An 18669-nucleotide genomic window follows, 5' to 3' on the forward strand; every position below is an offset into this window, starting at 1 on the left:
GGCCTATATTAACCACAAGAGGTCGCTTCTATAGGCATCTGTATCCCACCTACTTGTTTTCAATTCCCCTTAAATAACCAGGGTTGGAGCTCTCCAAGGTGGCACCAACTTCTGCCCCCAAATGAGTTGACTTCATCTTCCAAGCTCCAAAAGGAGCTTGATTAATTTCCCTGGCACTCATTAGTACAACCAAGTCTTACTTTTCTCATGATTCCACAAACAGCTCCTATTCTCAGCTGCAACTGATAGCGTTGATCAAAGCATAACCTTGCTTTCTGGGTATGTGTCAATGTGTCAATGCTTATTTACTTTTTTTTTTTTGTCATGGGGCTTGAACTTGGGGCCTGGGTGCTGTCTCTGAGCTTTTATGCTTAAGGCTAGTGCTCTACCACTTTGAGCAACAGTGCCACTTCTATTTTTCTGGCGGTTATTTTGAGATAAGAATCTCAAGGACTTTCCTGCCTAGGGCTGGCTTTGAACCGAGATCCTCAGATCTCAGCCTTCAGAGTTGCTAGGATTATAGGTGTGAGCCATCAGTGCCTGGCTCAGTGGTTTACTTCTTTTATCTTGTAATGCCTTCAGCCTGACACAACATCACAGCTGGGCTCCAAGCAGTAGGAAGGAAGCCAGTGACAGAGGGCAGATGAGGTTCCAACTTTTAAGGGCCTGTGACATGAAACATAGTCCCAAGAGGGATATGAAATCTGACCTCTTCCACACAAGCAACCTAGCTTAGCCCTCTTCTCACAGAAGGTCACATCTCAGGCTCCAAAACACTAAACTGTATTGTTGGCTGAGGCTGACAGAAGACAGAGGGCTTACATTCTCCACCTTTCCATGACTGTATTCTTCTAGGACCAACTGAGGACCATCAGAAAGTGAAAAGTTAAACACACACACAACATTTTTTGCGGGGAGTGGGGAGTGAACTTAGGGCCTGAGCACTGTCCTTGGGCTTTCTCAAGAGCTCTATTACTTGAGTCAGATCACCATTTCCAGCTTTTTCTATGTATGTGGTACCGAGGAATCGAACCCGGGTCTTCGTGCATGCTAGGCAAGCACTCTACCACTAGGCCAAACGCCCAGCCCAACTTAAGACTTCATACACTGGCATCCACATTTATGTAACTCTTCTTACTGTTCCCAAGGAGCAGCAACAATTCCTCAGAAACAGTAAACATGGTCTGGCCTGAGTCAAGAAGCTATTTAATTCTTAGTTCTGTCATAAATTCACTATATGATTAGGGAAGTCACTGCTCCCCTCTGGGCATGGGGAAGTGAAAAAAAGAAATAGTCTCAAAAGTCCTTTTCACTTTTACAATTCAGAGCCTGCTGTGTACAGCAACATTTAAAGTGGGGAGGACACAGCAGCAGGTCAACAATGCCAACTAAACGTCTAGCAAGTAGTCATCCAGTTCCCTCCTAGTTTCATCCACAGCAAGCAGCGATCGGTATCGGGCCATTTCAGATGGCGATGTCTAGGGGAGGGGAGGACGCCGCCGGGTGCAGGAGCACTCATCCCCGCCTAGAATTCGAGATGAGGAAGTCAAAACTACAAGTCCCAGCATGCAGCATAGACGGCTTCAAAAGCATTCCTTCCTCCCAGCAAGCAAATCACTTTCCCCCTTCCCCACTCCACCTCGCCCCAGTCCACCCTGCGGTGTAGTGCATTGCACGCAGACGGAACTACGATTCCCACCACCCATCAAACCTATCGCGATCCTTATCCCAGGAGGCAACGCGCTCCCGCTCGCCCTGTGGGTCTTTGCGCGTTGCAAGCAGGGAGTTGGAGTCCTCTGCAGATAGGTAGCTGGGCGTTGTCAGGACTACGCACTCCTCGGCGTTGCAAGAGTGGGGGCTCAGGAACAGTGGTCAAGAAAGGGTACTAACTAGAAAGCGGTGCTCCACTCGGTGTCATCACCACACAATGCAGGGATACTTGGGCTAAAATCAAGATGTCCAAAGAGGGAGGAAAAGGAAACAGCATCTACCCAACTCGTCACCAAAAGCGTCGGGTTTTGTTTTTTTGTCGCAATGCTTTTTTTTTTTCATTACCAATATGGTGGCCCGGTTCAGCCAACCTGACACGGGAGTTAAACAGTCTACTACATCCTTATGAGTAAAGCTGTCGCCGACAGCCGACTAAGCTCCATTCACAATCACACCGGCTCCTCCCTACTCAAGCCGGAGGACTCCCAAGGGCATGGCCGCCTACATCCCATTACCAAAATGGCGAAAGGAGAAGCTTTCTTGAGCGGCCCTGCAAGTGGCAATACGCCTGCGCGGAAGGCGACGGTGTGGTCTAGGAGCCGGAGTGGAGCCCCCTCCATACGCCTGCGCGAGAACAGAGGCCTCTCGGTCTACACACAAACACCAATAGGGGAATAGTCCCCTGGCTTCTGCGGCTGCGCTATGACCCCTGCGCGCTTTCCCAGGTGCCTGTGCGAGGTCGCAAGTCCCACCCTTTTAGCTCAGTGCGCTTGCGCACGACAGAGAGGCGGGGCTTCTGGGCTCCAGACGAATGCCAGCGCGGCTGCGCGCTGGGGGGTACCACCTCTCCGCGGCTGCGCGGGAGCCGGACCGCCGGCTGTCACTGCGGTTGCGCGCGACGAGCGGCGATCCCGGGGCGCCTGCGCGGGTGGCTTTGCGGGCGCTCGCGGTAAGTTTGCGCCAAGTGCGCGGCAGCCGGGACGCAGACGGCGGCAGCGGCGAGAGGCGGAGTCCGGGACCACCCCCCCCATCACCCTCCCCCCCCCCAGTCACCTCACGTACCACAACCTCACCTAACCTCTCACCCCCCCCTCCTGTCCCCCAACCCCGGGATGGCAGCGTCCGCCAATCTTCCCGACCGGACCAGCGGTCGCCAGCGCCGGCTTTAGCCTGTGGGACTAGGCCCTACCGAGGCCTGACCCCCAGAGCCGGGACCCACTGTGCAGCCAGCTGCCGGGCCGAGGCTGAGGGGATTCTCCCCCCTCGCGGCCCGTGGGGAGGACGCTGCCGTCCCAGGGACTGGGGACCGGGGGGTGGGGGGGAGCCAGGTCGAGGAAGTCGGGGCCCGCGTTGGTGAAAGAGAAGGGGAGCCAGTGTCAGGAGCGCTCCTTTTCCCCGTTTCCCCCCTCCCTCTGGGGCTGGGGGGGCCGGAGCAGAGAGCGCCCAGCTCCGGAGGTGGATGAATGTGGGAGAAAATGGAGACCAAGACGATCGTGTACGACTTGGACACATCGGGGGGGCTGATGGAGGTAAGACTGGCCCTCATCCCCTTCCCCCAGCGCCGAGAGGGAACCTCCGCCCCACAAAGCCGGCCCTAAGCTAGAAGCACTGGAGGACTGGGGGGGGGGAAGGGGGATGTTCTTCCTCACCCAGCCTCTCCCAACCATCTCTGCAATTTGGGGGGCTGAGCTCAGCTTCCTAGGACGTTTGCAGCAGTTTCACCTACCCGCCGCCCTCGATTTGCTCTCCTGAGGCTTCAGCCCACTCCATCTCGATGCACCGGCGGGCCTCCCCACCCCCTTCTTGCCGGCCCCTTTGTGCTTCCCCCACCACGTCCGGGTACCGGGCTTCAGGCCTCTCCTGTGCCGGGCTTTGGAGTCCCCCACTGTCCATACAAGGAAGTGGTGAGAAGGGAACCGCGCACCGTGTCCCCATCCCCCCCTACCCTGATCCTCCCCATTTGGAAGAAGCTTTTCTCGTTGTGGTGCTGCAGGAACGCGGTTAGGGTGGGCTGGCCCTGGTTCCGGGGACTGAGAGGTTCTGGGAGCATCCTGGATGGGAGGAAGGAGGACAAAAGGGGGGAGAAGGGTGGGTGACGGAGAAGCTGTGCCTGGGAGGCGACGGACTGCCCGAGAGCTCCGAATATGCACACACGCCGTTTGTATGTGTGTACAGCAAATCCAAGCTCTGCTGGCTCCCCCCAAGACGGACGAGGCAGAAAAGCGGAGTCGAAAGCCCGAGAAGGAGCCCCGGAGAAGCGGCAGGGCCACCAACCACGACAGCTGCGATAGTTGCAAGGAAGGTGGAGATCTCTTGTGCTGCGACCATTGCCCGGCCGCCTTCCATCTCCAGTGCTGGTAAGGCTGGGGACCCCTTTGGAGGCCCCTGGCGAAGCCCCGTCGGTACATTCCTTCACCTGGCCTGCCCCTGCCTGCCGAAATAACGGGCGCTTGCAAGCCGCTAGCGGGCTCTGCAGCCTCCGAGACGAGCGCCTCCCCACCCCCGGGTGTCTGCCCAGATCCGGCCGTTTTGCGGGGAGGCGCCGCGGGGTTCCGGATCCCGCGGTGGGGGTTGGGAGGAGTATGGCGAGCCCAGTCGGAGATTGGAAGTCGCTGAGGAGCGGAGACCGAGCGGGCCTGGCGGTGGCGGGGGAGGAAGGGGAGGAGCTCCGGGCCCCGTGCCTCTCTGGCGTCCGCGCGCTCGCGGCCCTCAGAGCTCCAGTCGGGTCGGGCTCTCCTCCCGGTGGGTGCGAGGAACCTTCTGCCGCCCAGCTGCCCTGGTCCAGACCCCAGCGAGCCCGCGCTTGAGGCTCCCGAGGAAATCATGGAGGGTGTCTCTCGAGTCCGCCTCTTCTTTTCCTCTCTGTTTACAATATGGCGACCTGCCTTTAATTTATATTTTTATTCTCAGCGCCATTTTGGCTGCATATATGAATTGCAAAGGTCCTCCGGAGAACAGTGGGGGCAACCCCCGAGTCCCTTCTGCAGAATCTCCCCGGGGGCCAGGCCGGAATCTGGCCGCTTTGGTCCCTTTCTCTGCCTTTGCTTACCCCCTGTTGCCTCTCGGAGAGTTGCCTCCCTCCTCCTTTTTCCCCTCCCTTCGCTGCTGCCTCTTAGGAAATCAGGCCGGGTTAGACAATTAAAATTGCCCTTGGGCGCCGATTTCACTTCTCTGCTCTGGACTGGCGAGCCCTTGGCTGCAAAATTCTTTGCTGCTGGGGCAGGTTTGTGTGTGGTGGCTACGGAAAGGCATTTTTAAGGAGCTGAGAGCTGGAAAGTTCCTCCCCCCCTCCTCAGTGAATGCAAGAAAGAGGGGAGAGACCTAAGAGAAAGGGAGGAGACCTTGCTGGCTTGAATGCTGGATGCTTGATCCTCTTCAGTAGCTCAGCCCAGGGCAGTCTCAAAGAGTTTAAACTTCATCTTCTGCTTGGAGAAAGCATCTCTGCCTGCCTCACAAACCCAGATCGCCTTCTACTGGGTGTCCTTCTGTTGTTCAATAGGTGACCGAGGCAGGCATTTGAGAGGGGGCTGACTCAAGAGAGTCAGAAGGGGCTGCCGTGGTTGCCTTTTTTGGCCTTCGGTTTTTGTTGTGTTTTTTTGTTGTGGATGATGATGTTTTTGTTGTTGTTGTTTTTAAACGAAATTTTCCTTAACGTTATTCCACAGTTCCACTCACATTCCACCTCTCAGTGTGTGGAAGTGTCTTATATTTGTGCTAATTGAAGCATTTATATTAGACAGATGACTGATACTGGCAAATTAAGTCTGTGGTTAGAAGTTTTGTAGGAAACTCTTCCTTATTTTCTAAGGCACTTAAGCCAGGAGAGCACCCCATCTTGGTTTATAATGTTGCAGGGACAAAAATGACTGTCCTGGAGAAAAAACTTTGCTGTTGGCCTTCAAGTTGTTACTGTGAAATGAGTCATAACAGTGGTAGGGGTGTGTGGATTTTAGCATGTATTTCCTTTTAGGTGTACTCATCCTGGAGAAAATATCTCTGGTCAAGATTCCTCTGCTGCTCTTGAGCACAGTTCTACCTATATGTGTTCTGTTGCTTGCCAGTTATTTCCAGTTGCATATATATATATATATATATATTTGTGCTTGATACATGTACTAGACTTACAGACCTATTTGTGTGGGTGTGTGTGTGTGTGCGCGCACGCGCACGCACGCGCGCACATGTGTGCCCTTGCATGCATGCATGTATGCATGTGTGTTAGTCTTGTGGCTTAAACTCAGGGTCTGGGACACTTATGGCTTTTGTATGGTATTGAGATAAGGAACTTCTTGCCTGGGCTACCTTTGATCCAGGAACTTCATACCTCAACCTCCTAAGTATCTAGGTGTAGGCATGAGCCACAGCCCTGGGTGTGTAGGCTAATGTTTTATTCCTTGGTATGAAGTGAATGTTAGCCAAGTGGTGACTCCATTCTTAAGAGTGTTTGATAAACACTATATTATTTTTTAATCACATTTGTTTAATAATATTGCAACTGTTTATTAGAAATTTGGGGCATGGATAGAGTATGCTATATTTTGCCCAAGATTGGGCTTTTAATTATTTATTTATTTACTTTTTTTCCCCCCAGTCCTGGCTTGAACTCAGGGCCTGAGCACTGTCTTTGGACTTTCTCAAGGCTAGAGCTCCACCACTTGAGCCACAGAACCACTTTCAGCTTTTCCCTATGTATGTGGTACCAAGGAATCTAACCCTGGTCTTCGTTCATGCTAGGCAGTAGCACTCTATCTATCACTAGGCCAAACTCCCGGCCCTATTTATAAATTTTACTTGCCTGAGGCTTGCCTTAGTCCTGAGGCTTGAACTCAGGGCCTGGGTACTATCCCTAAGCTCTTCCTTTTTCCTTTTCCTTTTTGTTGTCGGTTGTGGACTTGAACTCTGGGTCTGGGCGCTGTCACTGAGCTCTTCAGCTCAAGGCTAGTGCTCTGCCACTTAAGCCACTCTGCCACGTTTGAATTTCTTTTGGTTAATTGGGGATAATAAGAGTCTCACAGATTTTTATGCCTGGGGTGACTGAACTTCCATCCTCAGATCTCAGCCTCCTGAGTAGCTAGGATTACAGGCATCAGCCACTGCTGCCCAGCTCCTGAGCTCTTTCACTTAAGACAAGCACTCCACCACTAAGCCACAGTGCCACTTCCTGTTTTCTGGTGGTTAATTGGAGATTAACCATGGGCTTTCCTGTGCTACTTTTGGTGTGTGTGTGTGTGTGTGTGTGTGTGTTACTTTTGGGGTGGGGGGCTACTTTTGGGGCGTGTGTGTGTGTGTGTGTGTGTTTCCCCAGACTTGAGGCATGAACTCAGGGTCTGGACACTGTCCTTGGACACTTTTTGCTCAAGGCTAGTGCTCTGCCACTTGAGCCACAGCACCACTTCCGATTTTTTCTGTGTATGTGGTACTGAGGAATTGAACCCAGGACTTGGTGCATGCTAGGCAATTACTCTACTACTAGGCCATACTCCCAGCCTGTGCCTGGGCTACTTTGAACTATGATCTTGATATCTCAGCCTCCTAAGTACCTAGGATTACAGGTATGAGCCACCAATGCTCAGTAGAGGTACAGTTTTGAGTAGAAAAAGGCAAATGATTGGTGCAAGGTCCTGAGCTCAAGCTCCAGTTACTGTCACACACACAAAAAAAGGAAAGAATTGAAACTAAAATGTAACCTCTTCATCTTTTAATTAGGTGAGTCTAAGTCTTGTAAGGTTACAATAGCAGTTTCTGCTTTAACTGGAAGGAGAAAGAGGGAGGGATATTTTAGCTGTTGGTAAGACTCAGGTTTGCCCAGAATATATTTCATTGAATACTTTTTATTGTTATTATTATTTCTTTTTGAAACCCTGAATAGGAACTAGTAATCAGAGATTTGAGAAATGGTAGTTAATGAGATAGGATTTGTTTCTTGACTTTAGTTCTCCCTTTGAAGATGCCAGTCCTGAATACACCATTGACTGAGTTATTATCTAAATCACAAAATATTTTTAAATTTTGGTGAAAAGGTAGAAGACTTTTTTGTTATTGTTGTTATTATTGATTGTGGGGCTTGAGCCAAACTCAGGGCCTGGGCACTATCCCTGAGCACTTCTGCTCAAGGCTAGCACTCTACTTCTTTGAGCCACAGCACCACTTCCAAGCTCCAAGCTTTCTTTTGTGTGTGTGTGTGTGTGTGTGTGTGTGTGTGTGTGTGTGTGTGGTCAGTCCTGGGCACTGTCATTGGGCTTTCTCAAGCTAACACTTCCACTTGAGCCACAGCACAATTTCTGTGTATATGGTACTCAGCTTCATGCAAGCACTCTACCACTAGGCCACTCTCAGAGACTTTCCTGCCCAGGCTAGCTTTGACCCATAATCCTCAGGTCTCAGCCTCTTGAGTTGCTAGGGCTACAGGTATAAGGAGGACTTTTTTTTTTTTTTTTTTTTTTTTTTTTTTTGCCAGTCCTGGATTTGAGCTCAGGTCTTGAGCATTATCCTTGGGCTTTCTCAAAGCTAGAGCTCTACCACTTGAGCTACATCACCATTTCTGGCTTTTCCTATGTATATGGTACCATATACATATATGTGCATGTTAGGCAAGCACTCCACCACTAGACTAAACTCCTGAATTCACTAAGGTGAGTGTCATTCAGTAAGGTTTATCTCACTTTCCTGCCTCTAATATTTTCCCATGAAAATGAAGAACCTGCTGGCTCCAGGGGCTCCCATCTAAAATCCCAGCTTCTCAGGAGGCTGAGATTTAAGAATCACTGAAGCTAACCTGAATAGAAGAGTCCATGAACTCTTTATCTCACAGCTGGAAGTGAGCTGTGCCTCAAGTGGTAGAGTGCCAGCTTTGAGCAAAATAGTTAAGGGATAGTGCCCTAAATTCAAGTTCTAGTACCAGTCATACCCTCCCCATGCCTGAGAGAGAGAGTAAGAGAGAAGCTGGGCACCAGTGGTTCGAACCTGTAATCCTAGCTACTGAAGGGGCTGAGATCTGAGAATCACAGTTCAAAGCCAGCCAAGGCAAGGAAGTCCATGACTCTCTTTTTTTGAGGTGGGGGGAGAGAGGGGAGGCGGTTGAAGGGGGGAAGGTCAGTTGTCAGGCTTGAACTCAGGGCCTGGGCACTGTACCTGAGCTCTTTCACTCGAGCCTAGTGCATTACCACTTTGAGCCACAACTCTACCTCCTGTTTCCTGATGGTTAATTGGAAATAAGAATCTCACCCACCTGCTGGGTGGTGGCTCAGACCTATAATCTTAGCTACTTAGGAGGCTAAGGTCTGAGGATCACAGTTCAAAGCCAGCCCAGACACTAAATAATGTGAGACTCTTATCTCCAGTTAACCAGAAGAAAACCGGGAAGTGGGGTTGAGGCTCCAGTTATAGGGCGGTAGCCTTGAGCTGAAGAGCTCAGGGACAGCTCCCAGGCCCAGTTCAAGCCCCATGACTGACCCCCCCCCCCCCCCCAAAAAAAAAAAAAAGAAAGAAAAGGAAAAGAATCTCACAAACCTTTTCTGCCTGGACTGGCTTTGAACTGTCATCCTCAGACCTCACCCTCCTGTATCTAGGATTAGAGGTATGACCCACTGGCACCCAGTTGTCTATGAGACTCTATCACCATTTAATCACAGAACAGGCTGGTGGTGGTGCTATGGCTCAAGTGGTAGAGTGCCAGCCTTGAACAGAAGGAACTCAAGGACAGCACCCAAGGCTAGCATTCAAGCCCCAGAACTGGCAAAAAAAGAGAGAGAAAGAAAATGAATATGAAATTCTTGGTTAACCAAACCAACCAGTGTTGTGAAATTAAGTCATTAGTGTTTGAGGCAATTTTGATTTTTCTGTATGTTTTTACTACTGGTTACTTGTACCATATGAAAATGAGGTTAAAGTTGTATTTTCTCTTGCTTTCCTTTTGAACTGGTTAAGAGTAAATTATTAGTTCGAAACCAGCCCAGGCTGGAAAGTATATAAGACTCTTATTTCCAATTAACCACCAAAACACTGGAAGTGGAGCTGTGGCTCAAAGTGGTAGAGTATTCAGGCCCTGAGTCCAAGCCCCACAACTGACAAAAAAAAATAAAGTCAATTATTTAAAAGATCATAAGGATGATAATATCTCTTACATACAGAATGTTCAAGAGTGAAGTTGTAATTTTGCTAACGCTGTAGATCATTATTGGAATGTTGCCATATTTCACCATTCAAAGTTCTATGAGACAGGCCTTTTTCTGGCTTACCAGACTGCCTCACAATGAACAGAAGTGATTCCTAGGCAAACTTTACCTCTCAAGCTTTAGTGACATAGCCATAAACCACAGGGGATTTTTCTAAAATAAACTGCTGGAGGAAATGACTGATCAAATAAGCTGTTTGAATTGTCGTGTGTATTCTCCTGGGTTGGTACACGGTTAGGAGAAGCATTCTTTTTTCCAATTGAATGAGGAACCCTATATCTCAGTTTTGGGTAATGATCAATGCTTTCACCTGGGCACCTTGTTACATAGGAAGCTGAGATCTGAGGATCAAGATTCCAAGCCAAAGCCGGATGCAGTGGCTCAGGCCTGTAATCCTAGCTACTCAGGAGGCTGAGATCTGAGGGTCGCAGTTCAAAGCCAGCTCAGGCAGTAGGACTCTTATCTCCAACTAACCACCAGGAAGCCAGAAGTGGCACTGTGGCTCAAGGGGTAGGGTAGTAGCCTTAAGCCAAAGAGCTCAAGGACAACACTCAGATCCAGAGTTCAAGTCCCACAACAATTTTAAAAAAAAAGAAGAAGAAGAGAAAAAGAAAAAGAAATGATTCTAAGCCAGCTGGGGCTGAAAAGTCCCTGTGAGACTCTTATCTACATTCAACTACCTGAAAATCAGAGCTGGTACTATGGTAGAGTTCAAGCCCCACAACTAACCTCCCCCCCACACCCCCAAAAACATACGAAAAAGCTTTTTAAGTATTGCCTGGTTATCCTAATCTTTGTCATAAATAGTCATAAATTGAGTGTTTTCTAACCTCCATGGACCGATCCATGTAGAATCACTGGTTGAATTTTACTTGTCATTGGTCCATCTTTCTGGTTTAGATGTATAGTTGTCACTGATAGAGTGAATACCGTAGGATGTCAATAGTAAGGCTGATGGAAACCTGACAGGTTTGTTTTTATGGTTTTAGGTGGCATTTTGCTCCAGACAGAGAGGAACCAAAATGGTCTGATTGAGAAGTGCATCTACCTCAGCAGACCTCAGCATGGTCCTTCCTGTCAGACAGATTTCTGTAGCATTTGCCTCCGCCTGTTATATTTGGAATTGTTGGCTGGCTTTCCTCTCTCTGGTGTTGGCAGCAAGATCCAAAATGAGGTTTTCGAAGAATGAGAGTAAAAAGGTCTCTGTGCACAGGCAAAACTAAGCTCAGCTTGGTGTTTTGCATATTTAATTTTCAGTGAGTCATAACAAAGGTTTCACACATAGAATAGATTTTAGAAAAGGTTTTCTGAAAATCTTTGCTGTTTGAACTTGTGTTTTTTTCAGGGCTGGGGGTGCTGGTTCTGGGCTTGAGCTCAGGGACTAAGCACTGTCCTTGGACTTTCTCTCAAGGCTAGAGCTCTACCACTTGAGCACCAGTACCACTTCCAGCTTTTTTCTATATATATGGTATCGAGGAATGGAACCTGGACCTTCATGCATGTTAGGCAAGCACTCTACCACTAGGCCAAACTCCCGGCCCCTGAGCTTGAGCTTTTGTGCGTGCGTGCGTGCGTGCGTGCGTGCGTGTGTGCGTGCGTGCGTGCGTGCGTGCGTGCGTGCGTGTGTGTGTGTGTGTGTGTGTGTGTGTGTGTGTGTGTTGTTTTGTTGAGACAGTCTTGCTATATCCCAGGCTGGCCTGCAACTTTCATGGAGTTAAAGGTCTGCCAACAGGACTGGCTAGATGACAGATTTTGTGTAACTTAAGGCAGATATTTAGCGGTATCATTGTAGGAAATTTTTCATTTGAGACCTGTCGGAAGTCCATTAGCATACTCAGTAAAAGGTAGGATGTATTTATAATCTCATTAGTATCCTAACTGCTCAAGACTCTCACAGTACAAATGGACTTCACTAATATATGAGAACAGCTTTTGTTCTTTACTTGTTTTACAGGCACAAAAGATATATTTAGGTAGTGCCTTTATTTGAATCAGGTCTTATCGGGTCTATTGTAAATTCTTGGTCAATTATGCCCTCAATTGTGATTCTCCCTGCCCCCCTCCCCAAGTCCTGTGACTTGAACTCAGGCCTTAGGCACTGTCCCTGAGCTTCTTTTGCTCAAGGCTAACACTCTCCCACTTGAGCAACAAGGCCACTTCCAGATATTTCTGTTTATATGGTCCTGAGAAATCGAACCCAGGGCTAAATGCATGCTAGGCAAGCACTCCCACTAGGCCCCAACAGAGAAATGCCCAATAAATTGTCTAATTTGATCTGAAAGGAATTCAGGTGGTCACTACTATGTGTTGAAAGAAATCCGCCCATTTTGTTCATCTCTACAGTGGTATGTAAAATTTCTCAGGGGCTTAGTGAACCTTTTCAAGGTTCTATTTATATTATTTACTAGTACTTTATTCCCTTTTATGGCTGTACAACAGTCCATTGAATCTGTATTCCAGTTTATCATTTATTGGTTGATGGACATTACTTTTTGCTATTGTAAATTAATGGTACTGTGAACAGGTGATAGTAGTACACATCTTAGGATAGACATACGTTTTATTTTCTTGGATATTTACCAAGTGGTGGAGCTGCTGGATTATACTCTTATATCTAACCTTCAGAGGAACTGCCAGGCACCTTTTTTTTTTCCTAGCCTGGGGCTTGAACTCAGAGCCTGGGCATTGTCCTTGAGCTAAAAGGCTAGCACTCTACCACTTGAGCTACCATACCATGTCTGGCTTTTTCTGTGTGTGGTGCCAAGGAATCAAACCCAGGGCTCCATACATACTAGGCAAGCATCCCACTACTAGGATATACTCCTGGCCCCCAATATGTCTTCATAATTTTTTCTATTTCAGAGGCAAGAATGTCCTGCCCTCAGGCCATATAAAAACAGAAATAATTTGTTTCAGAGGGCATTTTTGATTGGTGTTTTGGTGTTACTGGGAGCTGAACTTAGGGCCTTGCATTTGTTAGGCAAGAGCCACAATTCCAGTCCAAGAAGTTGTTTGGTACATGACAGGACAGATAGACATGTATGCTTTTCATTGACTACTCATGGCCCCTTTGACTATAGTAATAATTTTGTATGACCATTATTCATTTATTTGCTGACTTGGGGCTTGGGCATTGCCCCTTGGGCTTTTGTGCTCAAGGCTGGTACTTTACCACTTGAGCCACAGCTCTACTTCTACTTTTTTTTGGTATTGGAGATAAAAGTCTCCTGCCTGAGCTGGCTCTGAGCCACAGTCCTCAGATTTCAGCTTGTTGAGAAGCAAAGATTACAAATATGAGTCACGGGTACCCAGCCAGATTTTTTTTTTTTTAATATTCAAATGGTCCTTGACATAAAAATAAAAGGTTTCCCCCATCTCTGTTTAGGTTATTTCAAGGCTGAAGACTGAACCCAGGGCATTGGTTTTTTGTTTTGGTTTTGCCTATGTGTGGCTTGCACTCAGACCCTCCCACTATTGTTTAGCTTTTTCTGCTCATGACAGTGCTCTACCACTTGTGTTATACCTCCATGTCAGACCTTTCACTGATTAATTGGAGAAAACTAGGCTAGCTCAAAAGTGATTTTATCGGTGATATCTATCAGCCTCCTGAATAGCTAGGATTATAGGCATGAACCACTGGCTCCCAGCTTCCTTTAGTTTTTTCTTTCTTTTTCTTTTTTAAAATCTTGACTGTGTTCTAAGGCTCCTCGATATAAATCCCTTGTCAGATACACATTTGCAAGCATTCTGTCATTCCATGCTTACAGTTAGGCTGTATGTGTGTGTGTGTGTGTGTGTTTAAGTCTTATTTAGAAAAAGATGGTTGATTTAAGCATAGTTTAATGTCTATCCTATATGGGTGTATGAGACTTAGTGTGTCACTGTCTAAACTTTTCTAGATAACTCCGAGATGTCTGATGCTGAAAGTTACTCTAGAGAAAATACTTTTTAAAAAAGAAGCAAACAGGGCTGGGAGTTAAGCCGGAAGTCGTGCTGAGGCTCAAGTGGTAGAGCTCTAGCCTTGAGAAAGTCCAAGGACAGTGCTCAGGCCCTGAGCTCAAGCCCAGGACTGGCAAAAAAAAAAGAAAAAAGAAACAGGCTGCTGGACTCTGGTGGCTCACACCTCAGGAGACAGAGATCTGAGTATTAAGATTTGAAGCCAGCCAGGGCAGGAAAGTCAGACTCTAGTCAAGTTGAAAAAGCATGAAGTAGAGTTGTGGCTTAAGTGGTAGAGCAGTGAGCTTCAGCATAAAAGCTCAGAGACACTGAGATGGCTCGCAACTGTAATCCTGGCTACTCAGGAGGCTGAGGTCTGAGGATTGTAGTTCAAAGCCAGACTGGGCAGGAAGATTTGTGAGATTCTTTATCTCCGATTAATCACCAAAACCTAGAAATAAAACTGTGGCTTATGCAGTGTAGTGCTAGCCTTGAGCACAAAAGCTCAGAGCCAGTGCCCAGACTAAGGATTTAAGCCCCAAAATGGTAATGGGGTTGGACTGTATGCTCAAGGACAGTGCCTAGGCCCTGAGGTTAAGCCCTACAATACACACATACCAAAAACACAAACAAGTCTACCAACTGTCTTTGGTCAGGATTCCCTGCACTCAGCAGCACAGTAGAAAGTTTGTGTATAGACATTTCTCATACTTATGGACCCCTAGTTTTATTTTACTTATTTATTTTTTGCCAGTCCTGGGGCTTGAACTCAGGGCCTGAACACTGTCCTTGGACACTTTTTGCTCAAGACTAGCACTCTGACATCTGAGCCACAGCACCACTTCTGGCTTTTTCTATGTATGTAGTACCAAGGAATCAAACCTGGGTCTTGGTGCATGCTAGGCAAGCACTCTTACTACTAGGCCAAACTCCTGATCCAGACCCCTAATTTTAAAGGGAAGCCTTTAATTGCCTTGGTTTGGTTGGTAACAGCTTGGGGTGAAAGTAACTCCAATCAGTGTACTGCTTAAAACCCAGTTACCAAGATCAAAACATTGTTTGCATACTCCAGCACGATTACCTCTTTGTCTACGTGGATAGTTAATAGAAAGAATGCAAAGAATATTTGCTTGATGGTTTTACATAGATCACAAAAAGAAACAGTCTTCTTAATGCCCTCAAGAGGATTTTTGCTGCCTAAAAATAACGTCCATCTTAACAAAAATGAGTACATATTTTCTTCCGCAAGTACTAGAAAACAGATGAAGCTGAATGTAATTGTTGTTGATATTTGCTGATCCTGAGGCTTGAACTCTGGGCCTGGGTGCTGCCCCTAAACTTCTTTTGCTTGAGGCTTATGCTCTACCACTTGAGTCACAGTGCCACTTCCAGCTTTTTTTTTTTTTTTTTTTTTTTTGCCAATCCTGGGCTTGAGCTCAGGGCCTGAACACTGTCCTTGGACTTTCTCAAGGCTACAGCTCTACCACTTGAGCCTCAGCACCACTTCTGGCTTTTTTTTGAGTCCTTTATTGGAGTGTCACAGACTTCCCTGCCTGGGTTGGCTTCAAACCAGGATCCTCAGATCTCAGCCTCCTGAGTAGCTAGGATTACAAGCATAAGCAACCAGCACACAGCATGATATGGATTTTTTGTTGCTGCTGTTTTTCTTAATTTTCTTTATTGTTGTTTTAGAGGTGATATACAGCGGGGTTACCTTTACATTCATCAGATAATAAGTACATTTCCTTTCACCTAGTGTCATCTGTTCCCTCATTCTCTTCCATTTTCCCCTTCCCATCTCCACCCGTGAGTTGCATAGTTCATTTTTATCAATGTCCAATGCCCACCCCCACTGCACTTTTCCACCCTTTTTCCTCTGATTCTGTGCCTTCATAATGTGAATTTTTGATTGTTGGTAAGAACGTAGAAATCTATTTCTGAACTTTCTTCTCCTACACCCAGCATTTGCACAATTCTTTGAGTGTGGTTAAGTGGAGTAACTGGTAGAAGATTTTTCGGGTTTCTAGTGCTCTTTACTAGGTAAATGAAACACAAGCTCCATTCTTATTTTAACATACCAGAGCCACCAAAACAGGAAAAAAAAAAATGCCTGATTTCTCCTTCTATGCCAACTGCTTTGACTTTGGGGCCCCAGGGAATACCACATAGCCAGCTCTATCGCCATTCAACAAGTAACACTTATAAAAGCACCTCTGCCTAATGCTAGCCTCCCAAGAGACACAAGACAGGAGTACAGCTGTCTCCTTACCAGTTTCCTGAAAGAGGAAAGACATTGTATTCAATACAAGTCATAGACCAAATTTCAGAAAAGCACTTTGGTAGTACAGATTTGATACCAAGCCCAGGACGAACACACAGGTCAGTAGCTGACTACTTGTCCTATGACTTGAGAGCACTTAGGAAGAATGAGAAGATGACTCCTTTTTCTCACTGTCTTTTGCAGATGTCTGAATCCTCATTATTTAAGCCTAAATCTAGGTCTCAACAAGTGAGAACAAAGGTGAGGTTTTAGTACATTTTATGGTAGGAAACGCTTAGTAATAAAATAGACACTTATGAAAGAAGTCATTGATTTTTTTTTAACCATCACCTAGGAGAAACATGACTATTACATAGAATAGTTACTGAAATTGAAATAAGTTTTTGATGGTACTAAAATTGAAGTAAGCAAATCTCTTGAAGCTGGATAAAAATTTCCTAAGCCAAGTACAGGTGCTATAGGATTATGCCTTTAATCCTAGCTGCTCAGAAGCTGAGATCTGAGAACCACAGTTCAAAGCCAGACTGGGCAAGAAAATCCATGAGATTCTTATCTCCAATCACGACACCAGAAAAATAGAAGTAGAACTGTTTCTCCAAGTGATAGAGTGCTAGCCTTGAGCAAAAGAGCTCAGGGACAGTGCCCAGACCCTGAGTTCAAGCCCCATGACCAACCAAGAAAAAAATATAGGTAGGTAGGTAGGTAGATTGATTGATTGATTGATTGATTGATTGATTTGTTCATTCAGAACTTCTATTCCTTTCCTTTTGCTGTAGCTGTACTGAATAAATGTTCACCAAACTACTTGAAAGCTAAAAGCTGTCCTTTTTCCTTCGCTCCCTTCTGATAATACCTACTATATTTATGGTATTATAAGTAAAAGACATGAAAAGGAATAGAAATGATACCTATATTAATAAAAACATAAGACAGTTGTTTTCCTCTATGTTTATAATTTTGATGCTTTTAGTCATTTTGTGCAGGATATCTACCAGGAAATGTTTGCCAATGTTGACAAGACAAAAGACATAGAGAATAAAGGAGGGAGAAACTCCATAATCTACTATGATTCTTTCTACTATCTGTGCTCTGCATGAGGCTCTTTTTGAAATAAGCTTCAGTGAACAGGAAAGGACTTTCTGTGGGTTTGATTTTAACCACAACCAAAAATATCCGTTCACCCCCAGCCAGCCAGGGGAACCTCAAAAGAATTACTAGCAAGACTGTCTTTCCTCACTGTGCCCTGCAGGAGGATGTTGAATATTATTTTTTCTCTTGAAGCAAATGCAGTATCCAGAAGAACTTGGAGTTTAGACAACACAGATTTTGTCTTCATCACTCTTTAAGCTCATGTGATAAACTAGGGTTGAACTTCAGGTCTAGGAGCTGTCCCTGAACATTATTACTAGAGTCTCATTTTAACGCTGGAGCCACAGCTCTATGTGTGTGTGGGGGGGGGAGAATAGGGGGAAGATATGGAGATAAAGAGTCCTATGGACATTTTGGCCTGGGCTAGCTTCAAATCATGATTGTCAGATCTCAGCTTCCTAAGTAGCTAGGAATATATGCCTGCTGAGCTGGGCTCCTTAATTCCTAAATTCACTGAATCATCACCTAGAATTCTGCTAATTCTTTGTTTTAACAAAGCTTGGGAAACATTATGGTGACTTTTTAAGTCATCAGTTAAGCCAGGTGCAGTGGCTCATGCCTATAATCCTAGCTACTCAGGAGGCTGAGATCTGAGGATCAAGGTTCAAAACCAGCCCAGGCACAAAAGGACCTGAGCCTCTTTATCTCCAATTAACCTCTAGAAAAAAGGAATTGGGACTTTGCTCAAGGGGAGGGCAGTAGCCTTGATCTGAAGAGCCCAGGGATAGTGCCCAGGCCAGGTTCAAGCCCCATGACCCACCAAAAAAAACAAAACAAAAAAAAAAACAGTCATCAGTTATTGTTCAGAATATATCATGAAGATTATATTAAATGAATTTCTCTAAATAAAGATGTTACATATTTTGGATGCTCTATTGCTCTATCCCTCTTTTGTAGTCCTCATGGTTTTGCCTGGCATACTCACTGTAACTTAGCACACAACATCTTTGCAGGTTTGTTGGTATTAAAGTAAACTGTATCTTAAGAATATTGCCTAAAATTATTGAAATATAGTAAACAGCTCATGCTCAAAGCTTATATGCTTGTTGCATTTCTTAAAGGGCCTTCTACAAATCTTACCATTTGTGTGCCTACTTGCAGATCTCTAGGTGATCATTCTTTGGTTAGGGACCATATGAGAGAAAAGTGGGCCAAAGGGGAAAAAATTATGGCTCTCTATCTCTGAGAAGTACGTTCAACTCCTAAATAGGTCACTGGGGGTATAACTGGAAGGCTTTGGAAATACAAGTCAGCACTTAGCCGTGGCATCAAACCACGGCAGCACAGTTTGACAGCATGCCCAGGAGATTACTTCAGTCCCAAAGGGTAGAGAGCTTTGAGGTTTATGAGAATTGGAGGATGGGAAAGCTTAAAAAAAGGAGGATGGAATGAATTCTATGATGTTAAGTCTCAAATAAT

The 18669-nt window shown here is 46.2% G+C and overlaps 2 protein-coding genes across 2 annotated transcripts in view; one reads left to right on the forward strand and one right to left on the reverse strand.

The window, feature by feature from the left end:
- The window catches only part of Pipox (pipecolic acid and sarcosine oxidase), a 108147-nt gene extending 104671 nt beyond the window's left edge, over positions 1-3476 (reverse strand). Inside the window, exon 1 of the mRNA XM_090350566.1 lies at positions 3437-3476. The gene's annotated coding sequence lies outside the window, so the exon portion shown is untranslated. The remainder of the gene's footprint in view (positions 1-3436) is intronic.
- Phf12 (PHD finger protein 12) overlaps positions 2766-18669 on the forward strand; it is a 51958-nt gene continuing 36054 nt past the window's right edge. Inside the window, exons 1-2 of the mRNA XM_090350564.1 lie at positions 2766-3239; positions 3886-4067. Coding sequence (XP_090206690.1) covers positions 3174-3239; positions 3886-4067 — 248 coding nt within the window. The 5' untranslated portion in view covers positions 2766-3173. The remainder of the gene's footprint in view (positions 3240-3885; positions 4068-18669) is intronic.

This window comes from Megascapheus bottae, chromosome 17 (assembly GCF_031878675.1).
Source record: "Megascapheus bottae isolate mThoBot1 chromosome 17, mThoBot2.hap1, whole genome shotgun sequence".
Lineage (NCBI taxonomy): Eukaryota > Metazoa > Chordata > Mammalia > Rodentia > Geomyidae > Megascapheus > Megascapheus bottae.